Below are 21,517 nucleotides of genomic sequence, written 5' to 3'. Positions count from 1 at the left end.
TTCCTCCCTCACTGTCCTCAGCTACACCCTCTCCTCTCTCATTACTGGGGCTCCTTAGGACCTCAAGGACATGTGGATTTTAAATGTTGCTCTGATGCTGCTATATATCAACAATCTTTATATGTCTGCAATTAACTCCACCATTCCCACAACTAGTGCAGAAATCACATGACTCTTCACCATGGGTATCCTGAATAAACAGTGGCTGTTTTCGAAACTGCCTACTATCCTAGCAGTACGTACTGATTTGGCCAAAATTCAGTATGTAGTAAGTAGTATGTGAACAAGAGCAAAATCTGCAGTATGCCAAAACTCGCGGGATGTCTACTGATTCGGGAAAATTTCACAGTATGCATCGGACCAGTCTGCCTCGTGTACTGTTTTCCATAATGCACAGCGCTTGTTCCGCTTTTTCTTTTTCCTTCTTTTTTGACGGGGGGAACTCAGTTTTCTAGGTGATGTGAAGGTTATTAAATTACATATAAACCACTTTATAACTTGCTAGTGATGCTAAAGAAGCAGTTTCTCTATCAGCTTGGCGGTTATTTACTTCCGCTTTCTGAAACCGGAAATCCAGTGATATCTGGCCCGGCGTACTGCAACACAGATCCAACAGAACAGTCACACTACATACTAAATTCAAACGCAGTATGTAGTAGGCTGTACCTACTGCCTACTAAATTAGTAGGTAGTATGTAGCAGGCCATCTCGAAAAACAGCTAGTGAAACGAAGGCTCTGATACATGAGTATCATTTATGGGATGGCTCATCTTTTAGAAGAATTACGGTGTTTAGGATCTACTTCATAGATGACTACGAGGAATCCATAAATGTCAAAAGAAAGCAGGAAATAACCCAAAAGAGAAACCCAAAATGTAAACAAAGAGCTAATGATGTAGACCAAACAAAGAGGATTATTATGCGAATACTTTATTATCAATGTGTGAATGGTGTTAGCTTTTTGTCTGGATATTAATAGTATATGAAAACTATACACCAAATCCAGACTCATCCTAATTTTGCTGTATAATTTCTCAAGTTGGTATTGAAAGATTCTTTATCTTTATATATATTTATATATATAATATATATAAGCCAAAGTGCATTTTCCGTTTTTTTCCTCTTGTCCATACACACATTGCACCATACATAAATAATTACATTGTAAAAATGACTCCGTATTTACAAGTATAATATATATTTCATATAATATATAAAACTTTATATTAAATCTAGGTAGATGATATTTGGGATAGTTTGTGGGGTCCATCTGTGTTATCTGTGGTTGTTGAGGAGGATCTCAAGCCAGCAGGGGCAGGATGTGATGAACTGTCTTGAGTAACAGGGACCCCAGCCTTTAGCAAAGCTGATTCGCACACTGTTGGGGTCGTAGGGTCCGTCCAGGAGGTCAGGGTCTGTGGTGTGCCTTAGCAGACACGATCGATCATAGTCAAACACCTTTATAGAGAAGCCTGGCATCACCTTTCGCACCACCAGAGTTCTGCTGTTAGGCACGTCCAGGGTAGGGGAGTTCACAAAAATGGGGTGCTCGCTGCGGTTGTACGCCCAAACGCCGTCCGGCTCTTTGCTGAGGAGGATGCCATAGCCGATTTTGCCACGTGTGCGCTGAACGGTGCTGCTGCGGTGTTCCAGGTTGAGCTGGCCCAGGCAGAAGCCCGTGCCCTGAGGTAGATCATAGAAGATGCTGACAGAGTGCTCGTACACTGTGTAGAGGCGACCCACACGTGTGCGGTGCTCCCAGTACGCCACGTTACACCAGTGGCTCTGCTTCGGGGCATCAGGTGACATACTGGCATCTAAAGGGGAAAGAGAATGAGGGACGGTCATTAAACAAAACATAAACAACAGCAAAGAGGTCTCGTAAAAAGGAAGGCTTTAGTTTTAAAGGATTAACTATCTGTTTTATTGTCTGCAGCAGATGGCCACACTATAAATACTAAAGGAGACACCATATTGAAATCGAAGCCTTGTATAAATACCACTGCATACGCATCCATCCATCCATCACACATGTACACACAAAAGCACACAAGCCACTATACATATCCTGATGGTGTTGTGAGGTCAGTCTGAACACCTGCAGTGTCCTCCTCTGCCTCAAGAGGGCACTGTCATGATTAAACACTGACCACCCAGCTCTGAGGCTCACACTGTATTTTCAAAACAGATCATGTTAACTGACATGAATGAAGGAATACACATTGGTTGACACGTGTATGAAGTGGTGGGTTTGAGATGCATTAAAAAAATATACTTTGTGTTGCCACCAGTGCACGTTTTAGTAAACACCACTCCAGACAAACACACTGTTTTCTTTTTACAGCAGAACAAAGTTGGCATCTTGTTCCACAACATCTCTGTCCAGTAAATCAGCTTGTTAATTCAGTTTTCATGGCTGCAGTCTGTGAACTCTTTGCAGTGACAGGCCTCAGCACTCCAAAATGAGTTACTGCTCCCTAGGTGGACTTCTATCTTGAATGCACGGAAAAGACAAACAGCACTGTCGACTGCTTCCAAAGGCTGCTTCAGTCCGCACTGTTTAAAGCTGTCATACGTTTCTATTGCTCATGAAATCCGTGGTATGAGGGGAGGAGGGAGGTCTGGTGGATCAGGAAGAAAAGAGTCCCATGATCTCACATCCCACTCTCTACCCTTTACTTCTGGAGAGTTTGGGTACCTCTTTCCCCTCTTTCCTCATCTTCCTCACATTCCACAAGAGTGGGGGTGACGGGAGAGGGCCAGGCAGGGGGTCCCCCTCCCCCTTCACCCAGCTCTTCCCCCTGCTGTGGGCCCAGGGACGGCATTCAGCTCCCTGACAACTTAGCACAAGCCCGTGACCTGCTGACCCCCCAGCCTTCATGCTATCAGCTCCCATTAACTCACACACAGAGTGATGCCATTATTTTGCTTCAGAGAGTCTATTGGCACAGAGGATTTAAAGCCTGGGCCTGTGGCCCCATTCCTTTCAGTCTCTCTGCTCACGGGGCTTAATGACCGCCCGCCCCATTAACAAACGCATTTAAGGTGGAGCATCACAGATCCACACAGCAACAAAATGCCTCGCTCACCTCCCACCAAACTAAACCTTTCTGCTGAGTGACCCACACTAGTAAAGTTTATACAAAGATTAGCAAAAACCTTCAGCAGACTTGCAGAGACAAAACGCCTGCTGGTTGTGGAGGGGGAGGAAAAGAGTGAGTGAGGGACTGAGTGAGTGGGGACGTGCGGGGGAGGGGGGAAGCTGCAGACAGGCTCTCTGTGTGTTTGCGCACACACTGATGGCTGAAATGACCCCCTCTCTTCAGGGGCCCCAACATGCATGTGCCATTAGTGAATTCCACACTCCAGCTCCTCCACTCTAAGCTCAGCTTTTACTTCAGTGCAGCTCAGCCAACAAAGAACTCAGGCCCAACTTGTTTATGGCCCTCCATTGTCTCAAATCAGATGGAGCCCACACATCAGGGTAAACTCACTTTGAAACTGTGCACACACAAATGACCAAATGGCTACCGTCTCCTCCTTTTTAGATGAGAAGAATCAAGCAAAAACAACTTGGTCAGTGGTGTCTAGTTTTCACACGTAGCCTAGAACGAAGGTAGCCAGCAAGACTGCAACGACCAGGAAGAGGAATGAGCAGGACAAAGGTTAGAAATGTATCAAATGCTAAGCCTGAGCCTGAGGAAGGACAATGAATGCACCATGAGCCAGGCCTTTTCCTGTTGCTCTGTTGTGTTAAGCGTCTACGTGTGCCTGTGCGCACATGTGTCTGCTTGGAAGGGGGGAAAAATATCAGCCAGTGTGTTTGTGTTTTTGTCCTGAACTTGTGTGTTTTGGCTAGGTGGGGGAGCCGAGGTGAGGGCTCTGAGCGAAGGACTCATTAGATCTCTTTAGCAGAGCCGAGGTATCACCAATCGACAGACTGTTTAGACAACATCACCACAGCAACTACGGCCTCCACTCCAGAGTAAGAGCTGCCTTCGACTCATTATATTTGAAATGCTGAGTGTATGAGGTCAACTTTAAAAGCAGCTTTTACTTAAGCAAAGTTTTGAGAACTTCCGTATTAATCAGATTTATATAAAAGAGTATGAAACAAGGGTTAATGTCGTTTTATATACGGATACACACCAGACCAAGAATCAGCCCAACTCCTATAGTCAGACCTGAGGTGGTGAAGTGAGGGCGTGTGTCTTCATCCCCTCTGACCACAATACAGACACCCATGTCTCCTTAACTTCATGTCGGCCTTTCAGAGGTTCTGTTTGAGGGGTGGAGCCAGGACGGGCTGGGAGCAATTACTGGTGCTCTGCATCCATTTAACCCTGCCACCTTTTAACAGCTCCGTTTACCCATTAGAATAGTAGCGCATGTTATTATTGTTATTTTATTCTCAAAAGCCTCTCCTCTTAGTGTCAGTCTCAGAGCCGTATGACACAGCCACAAGGGCGGCTGCACTTCCTGTTCTGTCAGCCAGGGGCAACGATCTTAACTTGTGAAGAAATCTAATGTCTTACATGACCAGACTCAAAGTGCTAGTTTAAAAAAAAGTAGGAACAGAGACTTGTGGAAGCTGTTTGGACTAAAATTTTCCATGGCTGGGAAATACATGACAGATACTGTTTGTCTTTCCCTTAAGAAATAAATAACCAGGCAATAACTCAAGTAATCACAAGTCCACTCACATTTTTAGAGCATTCAAAGTGTTCAGAAGCCCTTGTGTTTGCACATACTACCCGCCTCACACAAGAAACAGGGATATTTTAAAAACATGACTCCAACAACACAAAGCATTTGGTGTGCAGAGCTTGATTTCAATAACAAGGCGTGAGCTCCATGGAAACCCAGAGAAAATGTTGACATTTCTGTTTCCCTGTGGCCTGTCTGATTGGAGGACTCCAGAGTATCAAAGCAGGACATCAGATCTGACAACAAACACAGACTTTTATCAGCTCGCTGGAAGTCAGAAAGCAAACAACGACACAAGTGAGAGTAAGAACAACTAAAAAAACTGCTGTGTAGAGGGATTGGATGCTCAGAGGGTACTATTCTAGTCACAGGTTACAAGTATTAAAATATATATTAATAGAAATCAAGCATTGAGGGTGTCATTAAAGCTCCTGTGAGAAACTTTTGGTTAGTATTGATTTTGGTGCCCTCTCTGGACAAAGCCGTACCCATTATTTGTTCGCTGATTTTGTCATGTACAAAATAATTCCTGTACATGTTAAAGAATTATTTTTCAACAAATAATCTTATCATGTCTCGGTCAAGTGTATCACTCATTGTGAATCTTTACGGTGGAAAAATGTGAGGAAAAAGCTGTTTGTGCATTTAGCTGCAAAATCAATTCATCTGACGCCTACCCTGTGGGAGTGGTTACATGCATTTAAAATGACTTTATGGAAACTATCAGTTTTGATGCAGTTGGTCTTGTTTGTAGGTCATATAGTAGCATCAGAATGAATTTCAGCCTGTTTAATAACCAGCTAAAATCTCCTCACAGGAGCTTTAATTTGTCAGTTTTTAACATAGACTGCATAAAATATGGACGTAGTATCCGTGACGTCACCCATCTGTTCCTGAGCGCTGTTTTGAAGCCAATCGACGAAGGCAGCCATATTGGAAATGCGGAACTCAACCAGGCAGAGTGGGATGTAAAGAGGCAGAGTTTGAGCCTCCTAGCCAACAGCTATGTGTTCCCAACTGGGAGTCAAGTCAGTCATGTCCTTATTTGGGCAAAAACTGGTAATCTTAATATCTTCTGAACCGTCACTTTAAAAAAAAATTCACCCCCTACAGTGTGTGCCGATAGAGAAATTAGCTATGTAGAGCCAAGCCGTTTTTTGAACCAGGCTGTAAACATGTTTATTAATGCTGCAAAGATAGTCTTTTTTGAATTGGTGTCTATGTGGTTTCCGGTGTTTCTGCAGCCAGCCTCAAGCGGATTCTCAATGAACTGCAGTTTATAACACTTCTGCATGGGCTTCATATTTTGAGACCAGAGGTTGCCACTTGGTTTTTAATGGATAGAAAGTACTTCTTATAACGGCTCATGTGAGTTTCGTACTCTCATCTGATCAAACCCACTTCACTAATGTGTCAGTGCCTTTTTAAAAAAAATAGTTTTAGTTTGTGTAGCAACTTGCAACATGTTTGTACTCCTGGGTTTAGCATAATAGTGCATCTGTACTGTGGTGGAGTGTAGGTATAGAGAACTATTCATGGTATACTCAGTTACCTTCCATCGCTGAGAATGATCTAAACAACAGAAACTGTCACCGGCCACACAACAGCAAACACTGATCATGATTAACCCTATGAAATGTTTCTCACTCCTGTAATGGAAGAAGACCAGCAGGCTGCTAACACAATGACTACATTAAACACAACTTGCCCGAGCCTCTCCCACAGGTTTACATACAGAGAAAAGCAGAACGCCCTGCTATGAGTTCTTTGCACTTGAGGGCAATCTGGTTAATTACCACTAAGTAGACAAAAATGGGGGCTTGAAAGTTTAAATGGCAATCCCTGATGATCATCCAGTAATGCTTTTAAAGACAGCATAAAAAGGAGGTGGGGAGCGAGGCCAGTGGGAGAAGCAGAAAAAAGAGCTGCCCCGGGGTAAACACGGCTCCACAGCCTTGGAGTGAGATGAATGGGAGCCCGAGTGTCAGGGACAGGCAGACAAACAACAGCTTCCCCTCCGTGCTAACATCTCCCCACCAAGCTCCGGGGCCACCTCCATTATACTTCATCTCTCCTAATCCAGAGCGAGGAGCGAGGGCTGAACTCATTCCTCCAAAACTTTGCTGAGGAGGAAGAAAAAAAAAAAGGAAAAAGAAAACACTGTTGCCAGTCCCTTTAAGCAGTACAGTGGAGGGGAGGAGAGCAGCAAGGAGAGGAGGGGGAGCAGCAGTCTCTCATCCTGTGCCAAGGATTAGATTCCCCTCCAGCTATTAGACTCTACCAATGAACTGATAGGCTGGGGGGCTGGAGGTAGGGAGGGGGCTGTGAGGACTGTGACTGTGTACATTGCAGTAATATGTGTGAACATTTTGAACAAATAGATTTCTTTTTTTGCATGCCAGCTGCCAAACTCAGATACTTTGTTGGATGAAACTTTCTTACAAGACTAAAAACAACAAAGTGGAAGTAAAGTAAAAGCCTCCCTCTCCTGTTCAGGGCCTGGAATGGCTTTAAATCTGCAGACAATGGTTCCTACCGACTGACTATAACCCCTGAGCAGGCTACATTTAGGCTGGCGTCTGGGCTATCGCTGCCATCAAAGTTGGCTTTATCAGACAGACATGCTAACTGGAGCTGCTCTTATATGTCTATGGATTTTTTTCCCCCTGAGGTATGGCCTTCTTTTCTGCAGAGAGAGAGAGAGAGAGAGAGAGAGAGAGAGAGAGAGAGAGAGAGAGAGAGAGAGAGAGAGAGAGAGAGAGAGAGAGAGATAGAGAAAAAGAGAGGGAGGAGAAAATGCTGTGGGAGCTGGAGAAAATGAATCGAGTCACCAAGCCTGGCTGGTCACAATGGGAATGCTTTATATTGTCATCCACTTCCTCTCCACTTTCCCTTCATTTCTGTTTGGGGGCGACCCGATGAGAGAGGAAAAGTGCTGAACCCTTGATAGCAGATAACTAACAGAATCCATAAATTAAATCAATAAACAACACAGGGTTTAAAAAGAACAGGAAGCAAAGGAGGCTAATATAGAGGAGCCGTCTGGGCGCGTGAGTAAGAGCCTGCTGGTTTCAGGGAGAAGATTCTTTTTTTCTCCTTTTTCTTCAGGGGAAGAGAATGTGCAGCTCATTTCCTCAAAGTTTCCTCCACGGCTCTGCAATGTGTCAGAAACATAGAGCACAAGTGATGGCGGTGATGCAAGTGAGACCCGCGAGAGTCCTCCAGGGCACGTAAAAAAAAGCTCTGTGAAAACTGTGGGGTATGTTTGTAAATGTCATATCTACAGGCGGCGGCAAAGACCGGCAAAGTCTGAGTGAGCATCAAAAAGCAAAACACTGAGCGAACATCCTGCTGGGTGGCTGTTCCCTTTCACCTCCTCGCACAACCTATCTGTTTGTGTGAGTGTGTTTGTTTGTGTGTGTGTGTGTGTGTGTGTGTGTGTGTGTGTGTGTGTGTGTGTGTGTGCGTGTGTGTGTGTGTGTGTGAGAGAGAGAGAGAGAGAGAGAGAGAGAGAGAGAGAGAGAGGTACAAGCCAAGAAGGCTGGAGCGTTTGAGTAGAGGAGACCCTGCACATTCCTGAACTCCCCCCCTCCCCTCGCTGTGCCTCCTAACTTCCTACTCTGGTTAGGACTGTGGGGGGTGGGGGTGCAGCGAGAAGGTTGCTTTATTTCTTGTCCTTTAAGGGTCTCGTCTGGTTCTAAATTCTCACTAACTCACACACAGAGACAAAGTGTTCACTGTGTGGTCTGAAACTTCTGAACACACTTGTTTTGAATTCATATTTGTCCTCAGAGGTGAAAGAAAGACTCACGCAGAGGGAGTAAACCCACGTTAGCTGGCCTATATACTCAAAGTATGCTGAAAGATGGGTTTCAAATGAAAAATAACAAGGAACTCTATTATTAAGAGTAATGTTAGTCTGACTAATTTAAGGCGAAAGGTAGGTATTTGGTTTCCAGCGGGCTGGGAGGTGGGCTGGCTATGATGGACGGAGTTGCCGTTTAAACAATGGTTTCCTATTGATCGGCCCAGTGGATCAGAGTCTGTGAGGAGAATGTGTTCTGTCAGGATAATGTGGCACCCGAGTTTCTGTTTCAATCACAACACTTGCTGGGCTGTAACCCACACTGCTCCACCGCGGGCATCCAGACACCAGCTCCCAAAACAAAGACAACTGCCCCCCCCCCTCCCTCCCCATATCCCTGACAAGTTAGCCCGTTCACAACAAGCGAGACATTCATTAAAAATGCAGGAGTGAACATTTCCAATAATTCACAAAGTCCTTCCCCTGTCAACATCTGCAAAAAATCTTGAAGCTAAAGGGAATGGCAGGATTTCATTAAGTAAATTATGTGCTGGCAGTAACAGAGAGGGGAAGAGGGGGAAGCTACAGCCAGACCTCTAATCTAAACCGTACCCTGATATGCGACAGCTTGACTGCACGTACGGCACTGCACAGCAAAGGCTTCAGAAACGCAGAGAAATAACAGATAAGTGAAACACACATCTCAAAAGTAAATAGAAGTCTCCCTGGGGGACATTATCAATGAAAACAAGCGTGTGTATGAGCTGTAATAACTACTACTTACAAAAACTTGATCCCAGAGTACAATCTGTCTTCTTGGATAATGCTTTGTGTACATCCTGAGGACATACATACTTGTATATGCTCAGGAATTAAGATACCCTGAGCAGAAGAAGTGAGCTAAGTCATTGTAAGCGATACATTATCTGGAGCTCTTTTGCTCTTCTATCACTCAGAATAAAAAGATATCTGCCCGGATTTGAAAGGCATCGCGTTTCAGGAACAAGATCAAAGGCTCCAAACATCTGTCTAATATATGTCTATCATACTTGGCCCCGTGTTCGGACAAGGGAGAGGAATGAAGATGCAGCTCCAGTAGATTAAGTACAAGATAAGGGGAGAGATGGGAAAAAAATCAAGTCCCTGTCTCTCAGCGTACGCATGTATGGAAGGGGGAAAAAAATGAAGAAGACTGTGATACATTGGGAGTTTACTGTTCACCTATCAACGTCAAGCCCCTACCCTCTCCCTCAGGCTGTAAAAGGCTTGTGTAGAGATGTCGACTGACATGGGCCCCAACAGTTAATCCGCACACAGCAATCTGGAGGCTCAAAGAATGCACTGGCTATTCTGAGTTTCAAAAATACTGACAGCCATAGGTTCAGGCACAACTGTCAATGCTCCTCTGGGGAGGAAGGGGGAAAAAAATCTTCAATCTATTTTCGCCAGCAATCAGACCACAGGGCTAAATCATAGCTGGCCGTGGTGGCCGGTGTCTGGATTTATAATTGTGGGTAAAATGGTCAGAAAATAAAAACAGCATCCACTACTGGCACCACCTTCCTTAATGCTTGCCAGGCATTGCAAGGCTTGCACATTTACAGTGGCCTGCTCAAATGGAGTATTGTTCCCCCTCTCAGCCTTGAGAGGAGGCTCACTAAAACACTAAACTAACAGTTGGACATTCCTTACATTTTTAATGGCATTGCACGCTCTTTATTTGTTGCTCTAACCCTTTGCCCTGAGCCGAATGAATGGAGCTATTGGTGCAGCCCTGCGGTGTGAAGGAAGAGAATATGGTAACAGCGGCCCTCCCTGAGCACACGACAAGATTAGCTCACTTACTTTGTTTGCTAAGGTAGAATATGGGGCAAAAATTATAGCCTGTGCACACCTCCTGTTATTTCCACCGACTATCTATGCGGTGAGTCCTAAAATGAAACACAGTCCACCTTATCCTAGGGCCCTGCACAGTATTCTCTGTAAATTCACATGACAAGCACAGCACTGTGAGCTTAAGACTCAAAGTGGTGTATGAGGCTGTAGATTTATCTTTATCTGCAGGCCCTCTTTAGATGTTAGTCAAACACCCAGCAGCACTGGCACCACACTGGCTTGCCAAGCGGACACAGATAAATACTAACCTCAGCAGGCGAGTTTCTGTTGACATGTAAAGGTTTTCAGGCCTCTCCGAGGGCTGCTTCAGATTAGCATGGCTTTCACTCTGCACGGAGAGGTCACATTACCTCACTACGTCGTCTAGTGCCTGTGTTGCTGGTTCTCACTGAGATTCAGCTCTTAATGCAAAATCAGAGAAGAAAATATCCCGGCACAATCGCAAGTGCTTTCACGTTTCCTGAGATCGCTTTAAAACCTGTGTAAAAGATTGTTGGAAATGCTGCTAATCTTAACTTGGCTTTTTTGAGAAAACTTAAAACGGTGGCTAAACAAAGAGAGAAAGATCATGATTTAAGAAGCTGCTGCAGTTCAAAAGATCATATCACAAAGAACGGCACTAAAAACAAACGCAATATCCTTCCAAACTCAACAACAAACATGTTATATTTATAAGGAAATAGGTTATGCAGATTCTATTGAGGATACTCAATGTCATAACCTCTGAGAGACTATTTGAAAGTGGATTTCAGACACAGGCGAACAATGCTGAGAAAGGGAAAATGAAAAATGGCCTTATCGCTCTTATCAATGGCTCTTTTTCTATGTGTATGTGTTACGTAAGAGGAAACGGAAGCCAGCCTCCCAGGACAGGAACGGATACTTGAGACGAGGACTGTGGGTACAGGCCCTACATCACTACAGAGAGAATGGAGCACAAGACCCTTCAGGATATATCGCTACAACCCTCTGCACCCCCCCCCCCCTCCAGCTCAGAATGGACTCTGCAAACTGGACATGACAAACGGGACGAGGAGAGCCCCCTCATGTCCCCTGAGATGCTGGCCTTCTCTTTAACATTCCTCAGTCTCCCCCCACTGTCAAAGGGGCAATTCACCGCCCAGTGCTGCTACAAAACCCAGGCAGCTTTTTTAAACAGGATGTTTGTCTGAGGCCTCCTTCCCCTCAAATAAACAATCCGCAAAACCTGATTTCGGGAGGCAGGGTGGAAGCACTCGAGTCACATTATTTCCACATCCCGTATCCTGGAGCATTGGGGCTCCTGAGGGAGTGTGGGCGGCCAGGCGCTGTGAAGGCTCGGGGCTGCGGTGGAAACCTGAGGCCGGGTGCCAGGCTACAGGGGGAGACAGGCCGAGGCTGCATCACTCCAGGGTCTGAAGCAAGTGGGGAGGGGGTCGTGCATTGCTAACATGCTGATGCAGTTGTCACTCCATCAGATCATTCCTCTGTCTGAGTAAAGTCGGTGCAGTGCTGCTACTTCAGGACAGCTTGTGATCAGCACAGCAAGAAAGCAAGAATGCTTCAAGTACCCTCAATTCACATAACTTAAGTGGCAAACATTTATTGAAATGCAATCTGAATGATGCATTCAGGGGCTTGAAATGTATCACTCAGGCATCATAGAGTATGGAGAGAAAGGGAGGTAAAAGAGAGGCAGCATCACATGCTTTGATTAGGCTTTCTAATTCGTCTTTGACAGACAGGGCTGATTTGATGCTTAGTGCTGAACTGTGATTTGTATTGGCTGCACAGTTTTATTTGCCTTGCTCCTGAGAGGTATGCAACTGGGCTTCAGTGTGCACCCTTAGCAAGAGACTAAAAATGTACAAACAGAAGTGTTCAGGAGGGTTTTTGCAGTCCCAGCACCTGCGTGTTGTTCACTGAGCAATCTTCTCTGTGGCTCGCTGCAGGCCCTGCCCATCTATCAACTGACTGCCTTGTTCTGCCTGGAAGAATCAGTCAATACCAGAGTGGACCTGACACAGTGCCTGTCTGCAGACGAGACATCTACAGAGACAGCGCTGGCTTTTCCTCCAGAGACAGACAGACAGGCAGCTGGAGCAGAGCGCTGTATGATTACTGTGTGAGAACTAAGGACTACCTGCTCATGCTCCTCTTCCCTCCGGTAAGCGCAGCAGCACTCTGCGTTATCCCTGCCTAATAACTTTCAATCTTTCCGCTCCTGCTGTCCAACTTTCCTACACTCTCAGGAGGAAGGTGCAGGAAAGAGGTAAATGAAAAAAAAACGGACAGTGCCTCAGGTCACTCTGCGTGTCCTGTAGTCACCTGACCCAGTGAATCTGAGGGAGCCCCTCCATTCACATCAGTGATCTCACCTCACACCAACATGAGCGTGTACACACGGTGTTATGCTGACAAATTCCACTGGGTTGATTGAGGACACAACCTCTGAAGACTGAAGAATGTAGGCAGACTGGAGCCATGACGGTTTTCATTCTGCACAGAGGGAGGGCCTGCATCATATGTTAATCCCCACACACACTGAGAAACCATCATATAGTCGATGACTGAAATTCTTCAACAGCGATGCGTAAACATCTTGCATGTGAGCCGCCTGAGCTGGCTGGAGGAGCGCTGTAATGAAGAAGTGACAAACATAAAGAGCCCCTGATGTCAGGGACAATGTGACAGACATAATTAAAGTCAATGTGTAGGGGGGGGAACACCCCCTCAGACAGTCATACAGGAAGCAATGAGACCTGCTTCAAAGGGCTTCACTCTGATGTCCACACGACGAGGCCCAGGCACTGAGGAAACAGGTGTGAGGGCAGACTGGGAGGGTAGCACCAGCAAAGGCACATTCCCTCACACACACAGCACCAAGGTATACTGTGTATGCACAGACTCGAAAGCTGGGCCTGCTTGTGACGTAAACAGACATAGCTAGAGTGCCTGAGGGGGTTGTCTCTTTAGTTGTGAATGATCCAAACATCTAAAGGTATTAAAAGCAGAAACACATTTAGCCTTTTCAGAATGCAGCTGAAGGAAATGTGTGTGCCCATGTGTGCTTTCTAGATTCCAACAGTACGTAGTAAAACAAGCTTATTCACCACACAGACCAGTTCTGATCGGTTCCTCTGCTACTATGTGAGGCAGAAAAATACTCACAGAGTATTTCTGTAGCCTTGAGCAGCAAACTGTAGTTGATAATTTGACGACACTCCACCCATCCACCAAGTGCCCCCCAGACTTGCTTTTAAGAGGTTTACTTGTTCCTGCACGAGGGGTGGAGTCTGGATCCCATACAACTCCAGTTACACACACACAGACACTCTCTCTCTGCGCGAGCTGCAGGGGGATTCACAGGGAAAGTCATCTCCAGGTCAGCAACACATTCAACACATGATAACTTGACAATATGCAGCACAGGACTGTATGTTCAAGCAGAACTAAGTAGGCTCTATAAGAAGGCCTTTAGGTTCTTGGTCTTATGATGGTGTTCTGTATGCTGTGCATGACAGAATGGGACAAATACTTTCAACTCTTTTGTGTGTTAACCACACAGTCTGAATGAAAAATAATCAGAGACAAACAGACACAGATGAGCTCACAGCTCTGAAAACTACCACCCTGTAGAGCATTGGTCATCAGGCTTTCTCCTGTCCAAGTGTCCGAGTGTGTCACAGCCAACGCAGAGTGATCCAGCCCGGCCTGAACAAGCAGCAACACAGTTGGGAGAAACCAAAGCCTTGCATGTCTAGATCCTCCCTCCTCACCACAGTCTCTGAGGAATTGTGGTGTGCGCTTTGACAAGCCCCTCATTTGTTGACTCAGGGAGTGTCGCCGGGCCATGCTGAGGTGGTGACAGCATGTGTACTGGAGAGGAGGGGGCCTTAGCCGCCTGAAAAACTTCACTGCCAGGTAGCCAAGTCAACTCCTCAGTGTCCAGGCCTTCGTGCTGTGGCAAACCCCAGAACAGGAAATGCTGTGCCCTTGCAAGCCCCAAAAATGAGGGCTCAGACTCCAGGTCCACATGATACTGTGCATGCTAGCAGCTACGAAGGGGGGGGGGGGGGCATGCTCTCTCTGTGCCATGAGAAAGGAGTGTTTCATTTCAAGTCAGAGGACAGGACTGTTTTTACTCACTTCCTTTGGTGTGGCCCCATTCACAGGAGCGACTCAATTTCCCTGAGCCCGCCCCTCCCCGAAGCCCGCTCACAGCCAGGCTAGATAGAGTTGTACATTGGAGTGACCGTGCACATGCATGTGCACAACTATGTGTGCTTGTGTGTGTTTCTGAGTGAGCTTGGATCTTATTACAGTTTGATCCCACTCAAATATTTCTGAAAGAAAAACAGAGGAGGGGAGGCCAGCTCGGAGGCCAACACACACGCCCCGCTGAACCTCTGCAGCGCTCACAATGAAACCTTTATCTTTAAAACTCTGACTCCCCGTAATGACCCTTAATGAGACGGAATAAAGTGCGACATCAAAATGAAATGACCTTTTTAAGTTTACATATTCATCTTGACACACTCAATAGCCATCCAGAGTAAAGCACTGAACTCTTGTTGAATCAGACTCTAAAAGAACAAATTTACCTATTTCAAAGAGACCATGAAACATTAACCTAAAAGTCCTAAAAGCTCTGAGATTAAATACAGTAATTCATATATATTAACAACAACACAAGTAAGAGGTATGTGCAACACCAAGAAACCAATTGAAGACACTTATCTATCCATTATCTATACCACTTTTCTCTTTTTTTTTAATTAAGTCTTCTATTAATCCTTCCATTTTCGTCATGGTTTTTGGAAAAAGGAAAAACCACTACTTATCAGGAGAAGGGTAAATAAGATATTTTCACTTCAGATTGATTCAAATAAAGCTGACGTTTAATAGTAATACTGTTTCTGTTTACTCAAAGTACAAAGTACAGAAAAACTTTGTTATTAATCTGATACATTTAATGATTAGAAGAGCTCACATTCAAACCACACTTCTAAGGCAGACAGCATTTCACATTCCAAGATTGCACAGTACATCTAATAACCCAACAAATGCACAACACAATATGCACACAACAACAAAAGAAACCTGAAAAGTTCTTGAGGACCTGATGCTATCGTTTGATGAATTAACTGAAGTGTTTTAAAGCTGGAGTGATAAAACTTCAAAGAACCCATCATCACTGAAATTAGTGGGAGATTTTTCAGATATAAACTCCTTAATTGGAGGCTGACAGACAGTTGGAGGAAACACACCCACCTGAGAATTCCCCCGGTGTGATGTTTGGTGAGCTGGCGGCCTCAGTTTCAGTGTAAGACAATGTGGAGTCTGACAGATCTGTGGGGGACGAAACAGAAATTAGCTCTTCGTCTCCATTTTTTTGACAACAGCCCTGACCTCTCATTAATCATCTACCAAAGAGGCTGAAGAGCAACTACTGGGCACGTCTTCATCTCAACCAATAAACTGTTTTTATCATTCAATACTTCACTCTCCACACTGCCTTGCTGATATCATGCCTCATGCTGGCCTCAGTCTCATCTCAGAGTTAACTTGCACTTGGCAGGTAACTGTGCCCAAATACAGCCATTAAAAAAAACTCCACATGCTCTATTTATTTGTCTTCCTGTTAAATGGGAGCTGACACAGCAGAGTGATCGTTCCCTCTCCAATTTACATGCTTAAAACATCCGTAATTATCAAAACAGAGAGTATTAATAAATCAAGTGCTAACAGATTTACAACTAGCTGGATACCTATCAAAATGTTGAATACTTCAAGCACTTTAAGGGACAGGATGAAATGTGTGTGTTTGTGTCTTACCCAGTGGCTTGTGTTCTTCATTAGGGGAAAGCCTCGAATAAGGAGGTGGGGGTGACTCTGTAAAGCAAAACAATCATGTCAGTAACCTAAAACTTAAAGATGAAGTGTAATCCTGGCAGTGAAACCACCAACAAGAGAAAGTCAAATCTGTGATATTCAAGAGAATAACTGAGTCAACAAGTTCAATGTCTCTGCTGTGAACTGGTCACTGTGTAGTTTCGATTCATCTTTAAACTTCTTCAGTTTATTTTATTTTATTGCTGTTATTCAAAGGTAACCAAACATTGTTTCTGTCTTGAGATTTGAGTGAAGTTATGGCTTTAAGTCTGAGCACAAAGCAACATTTTAAGCTGACATGAAGGCTTCAACAAAAAAACTACTGAGAGAGTATACTCCAGACAACATGTGAAGTATAACAGCTTTGTGTCTGCAGTGCTGAATCAAATCATTCTGTTTGAGAGCTCATTAAAAAGCTAATAAAGCCAACTGAAAACTGCACATTTGTTTCTGCTGAGAATTAACTCTTTAACTATAGCAGTCGTTACAACAACCACAAAAGACTCAACAGAACGTTTTGCTCCAGTGGTGAAATGAATCCCAGAAAATCTCTGCTTTTTTAACTTCATTGTGTTCACAGACCTCGATTTTATCCAGCAAAGAGCAAAGGAGAAGAAAATCAAACACACACAAGAAGGAACAGCACAAAGGAAAGAGAACTTTGTGAGCACACTGTGACCTCGCCTACAGGGAAAAGGAGAAGGAGAGAGCATAATAGCAGCGGGTCCTTTAAGAGTGGCGGCAGTAATTGCTGGGATCTGAACTCAGTCACTCAGATACACAGCTAGTCAGTCTGGCGCCAGTAGTATGCAAACTGTATATTATCACCACTCCTTCACCTAAATAGCATGAGGGGACCTCCTCAGGACAAAAGGGCTTTTAAAGCGCAACTTGAAACTGATCTCATTAGAAAAGTATAATGCCTGACAAAATAAAAGGAACATTTTTTTGTCTACTTCAATCAGACTTCTTTGATACACATTCAAACCTGTTTTATTACCTTCACACTTCAGATAAAAACCTCCAGCACTATTTTGTGTTCAAGTAATTCTTAAATGACATAAATCAACTGAAGTGCTGTTACAAAGTGCCTTAACACAACCTGTTTTTAAGCATGATTTCATTATATTTAATAACTCTTGTTTTGTTTATTTACTGTAATACTCATATGATTCTGTGGTTCTTGCTTTCCAATTTGCAAACGAGGTAAAAGCCGGTGATAAGGGTCTTGATTCAAAGTCCCTCTTCTTGAATAGCATGAAAGAAATACCAGCACTATCGGGCCACGCATGAGAGCATGTGAGCTATGTCTACTACAGGCCTCAGTCCCAATATGGGGTATGTGCCCCCTGTGCCTCTCCTTACAGTTCATCTTGCTAGTTTTAGTGGAAAGAAACTCTTAAAGCGTAGCATGACATGCACTTCAACAGAGAGAGCTTAATTCCTGGTTTTGCTATCAAACACATTATTTTGAGAAGCACAAACACTGTGGTTCAACATGTGGAGTTCTATATAATCACTTTGTATCAAGACAGACAAGATGGTGGGGACACCAAGGCCAAGTCAACATCAGTTTCCCACATTTGCAGACTATGAATTCTGATATTGTTGGACTTCTGACTTTGAAGTGCTTGTCACAGCCAGCTGGCTCTAGTAAACATGGATGTTATGGAAAATCCACGTCGTGTGCCAGAAACAGAAATACTGACGCTCGCATCTTTACATATGATACCGCACCTTGTCATCGGGTCAGCAGGGTCGAGTGGACCAGCGTTTAAGGTTTGCCAAATCACAGGCCTGACCCTCTGCCAAAACTCAGACTGTTAGCGTAGGTCAGGGAGGGTCTGCCATAGATAGCTCATTGATTGTGGAATTAAAGCTCAACTCTCTACTACAATAATAACTGATGTGACCTATGGCACCAGGTCCAAACCTCTGGGTGAGTCTACACAATCATTGACATGTCATACACTGTTGATGGATCTGGCAACCTAGCAATGACCCTGCAAGAAAACAAGGAGGTAAGTACTGGGAACACCTTCCCTCTGCATCAAACTGAAGAAGCTTCAGATGATGTACTGTAAAGGGGGATTTGTTGGAATAAAACTACAAGAGTTGTCCAAAGATAGATGCTTCTTCATTGCAAGGCCAAGATTTTGCAAGACAAATGGTGCAGCACCAAACTGCTCAAATCCAAGTTTATAGACAAAGCAAATCTTCAAATGTTAACAAAATATCATAATGATCAACTATTTTACATGCAGTTTGGCATTACCTCTAAATACATCAATGAGACTGCATCAGAGCAATAGAAAACTGACAAAAGATAGTTTGTTTAAGACTCTGTTGGTTTAAAAAGTCAGCTGGTTATTGTTAAACCATCTACAAGGATGACTTCTGTAATCATTAACAATATTATCCAACAGCCAGCAAGTCTCTATCTCTATATTAAAGTAAGCAAAATTAAAAAGGGGTTGAAGCAAGGTGATAGGGAAATCTTTTCAGAGTCTTTCAGTGTATCTGACAGGTTTTCTGGCATGATGAGGAAGAAAAACATTTTGGAAAAGTGAGAATCTTATGGAAAATGCGGAACAAGACATTCAGAGCAAACCTATGCTGAAGAAACAAAGCTGCCTTGTTAACTGAAAAGGGACTACCTGGTAACTTGGCCTCAAAGGTAGGCCTGTGAGGTGCTACATGAAAACAGTGTTTGTGTCCTGGCAGAAGCCCTTACCTGGCCCACAGAGCCGGCTGTAGTGATAGGGGTTGCAGCATACTGTTGGACTGTCCAGGGCCCCAAAGCTCTTACACTCACAGAGCGGTTTGAGCTGGGCAAGGTGCTGGAGGTCGGACCAGCGGTACAGTTTACACACAAGCAGCTGAGGGGAGGCCACATGGCCGCCCAACCTCAGCTCTGTCCGGGAAATCATAACACAGTCGCTCGGCATCCCTCCCCTGGACTCCACCGCCTCCAGTAAGGTATCCAGCGCCCGTTCCTTTAGCTTTTTCAAAAGAGAGTATGTGGCTGTTTTCAGTTCTTGCTCCAACACCGTCCGTGGCATTGCCTCCGGTGCCTCAGGAGATCCGCAATCCCGCGGCCCGAGGCTCCTCAGCACGAAGTGACACGACCCCGGATCCATGGTACCCTGAGCCGTGAATGGACCCCTGAGCTCGGACTGGTCCCGGTCTTTGAATAAGCAGCATGTTACTGTCCTGCATTCTCTGTCCTGTATGGAGCGGGGGCTCCCCTGCTCGTGAATGCACCCCGCACCCCCATCTTGGTCCGACGTGACCCCAAAGTCGTTGCTCTCCGTGGGGCTGCGGGTGCACACACCCCCTGTGTCCCCTACAAGAGACCCGCTAGGGGTCATCGGTCTGAGCTCCGTTTTGGGAATTTTCTCTGGGTTGTTTCCGAACAGATCGTCCCTAGTACAGCCCTCACTACTTTTGCCATTTCCATCTTCCCCTTCGATTTCTGGGATCAAACGGCTTCTCCAGAGTCGCCGCACAAGACCTGAGCGTTTCGTCCTGAACATACGACAACTTGAAAATCTATTAGAGGGTTTTATTTTGTAAGGATTTCCGAATATTACAGTTGTAAAACATTAATGTTTGTGAAATGCCGTGCAATGCATGCACAGCCAAGTGACGAGCATTGGTGGCAAAACCGCAACATTAGAATGAAGGCTATTTTGTTGCTTTTACAACAAAATCACCCAACACACGCACTGCAGCATTCCGATCACAATGCATTCATGTAGTCGATTACACTGTAAATAACCAAGCGAGGGGAACTGGATTCATAATCCAGGATCGCTGCTGCGGACTTGTTTATATATTTGTTACAAAAGAGGAAAAAGAGTAGACTGCAGAATAAAATAAAATGATAATCTTAGAAACATAATTCAAAGCCAGCAGCCTTCAACCCGAGACGACCACTCGCAGCCTGAAACTGTTTCGGGACTTTTAACAACCTAAAAATCTACTTTCTACACCGGCACGCAGAGCATGAGGTACTTCGAGGAGATTTAATCCCAAAGAAAATGCACTGGAAGTCAGGATCCTTGTCGTCAGAGCACTTCTTTGATTCTTTACAATCCCAGCGACATATCCATGCGAAGCGAAATTACATGAGGAGGATCAATCCAGGGCTTGATCGCGCTCCTTGGTTCTCTACTCAGATCTAAACCAAACTGCAGCCCCGATGGCTTTCTTCCTTCGTTTCTCTCTCTTTTTCTCTCTCCCCCCCCCCCCTCCCCCCTCTCTCTTCCTCACACACACACATACACACACGCACACACGGGGCCCCCGAGGAGAGCGGTGGAGCCATTGGCTGACTACCATCATGTGCTAGTCTAGACACTTTGGCGGCTGAGCTGCACTGATTGTTGCGCAAACAAGGCTCAAGTTTCCAACTCTTAAAGGCGAAACACCCTCCTCTAGTTTTTAAGTTAAACTTGCTCGAACTTATTTACATCCATGCTACAGGAATGATGTGTTATAATCAGGGAAAGGAACTTTCATGCAAAGAGTTGCTGCTTTGGATCCTCATTGAAAAAAAAGTCAAAGGTAATTTTATTCTATTCTTTCATAGGCACAGTGAAACATGTGCATCGGTTGGAAAATTGCATGATATGGGAAACAACCACATTTGATTTAGTTTTTTTCATGAGGCAACAAAAAAATATATAATGAATAATACACCATGTAAGTAATTAGCAAATACCAGCAAAACAGACAATACAAATTATAAATGCAGTGAATCCCTGCTCTGTCAGTCATACCCCATCATCTCATCCTGAACTGACATTCTTGACTGCTGCTGGCATTATAATGCATAATATATAATATTATATAATTATCTTGCTATATTATATTATGTTATATTACATTATTATTGTTTACTACAACTCACGGTCATATTACATAACCATATTTATTTTTATTTATTGCTTAATCTGGCATTACCAACTATAATCAAACCATGTCAACCTGTCACTACTGAATCATTTTTAATACTGCCTGTAATTACTGCTATTTAATCTAAATTCCATTTGTTACATTGTATATATCTAAATTGTATTTTATCTTTTTTTATTCTATTTTTAGTTTTATTGTATTTTATTTTATTTTACTTTATTTTTATTGTTATTTTATTTTATTTTACTAATTGAAACCTCTTCTTGTTTGTACTTATGTCAGGGTTGCTGTAACAACTGAAAGTCAGATTCCAGA

At 44.3% G+C, this 21,517-nt stretch overlaps 1 protein-coding gene across 1 annotated transcript; it reads right to left on the bottom strand.

Moving 5' to 3' along the window:
• Positions 1 to 914: 914 nt before the first annotated feature.
• Positions 915 to 20,504, bottom strand: smad6b (SMAD family member 6b). The gene is made up of 4 exons (XM_034686104.1): positions 19,017 to 20,504; positions 16,226 to 16,282; positions 15,662 to 15,739; positions 915 to 1,817 (listed from the first exon to the last, which is right to left on the bottom strand). Exons 1-4 carry the CDS (start codon positions 19,816 to 19,818, stop codon positions 1,276 to 1,278), a joined length of 1,479 nt encoding a protein of 492 aa, XP_034541995.1. The 5' UTR covers positions 19,819 to 20,504; the 3' UTR covers positions 915 to 1,275.
• Positions 20,505 to 21,517: the final 1,013 nt, after the last annotated feature.

This window comes from Notolabrus celidotus, chromosome 6 (genome assembly GCF_009762535.1).
Source record: "Notolabrus celidotus isolate fNotCel1 chromosome 6, fNotCel1.pri, whole genome shotgun sequence".
In the NCBI taxonomy this organism is placed as follows: Eukaryota; Metazoa; Chordata; class Actinopteri; order Labriformes; family Labridae; genus Notolabrus; species Notolabrus celidotus.
The sequence above is the reverse complement of the archived record's forward strand: the minus strand, read 5'-3'. Positions and strand labels throughout refer to the sequence as shown.

Coding starts and splice junctions, on each gene's coding strand:
- smad6b (XM_034686104.1), bottom strand. CDS start 19,818: ATGTTCAGGACGAAACGCTCAGGTCTTGTGCGGCGACTCTGGAGAAGC. Junction 15,740..16,225: donor TGAAGAACACAAGCCACTGG/GTAAGACACAAA, acceptor CGTCCCCCACAG/ATCTGTCAGACTCCACATTG. Junction 1,818..15,661: donor CACACCGGGGGAATTCTCAG/GTGGGTGTGTTT, acceptor TTTCCCCTTTAG/ATGCCAGTATGTCACCTGAT.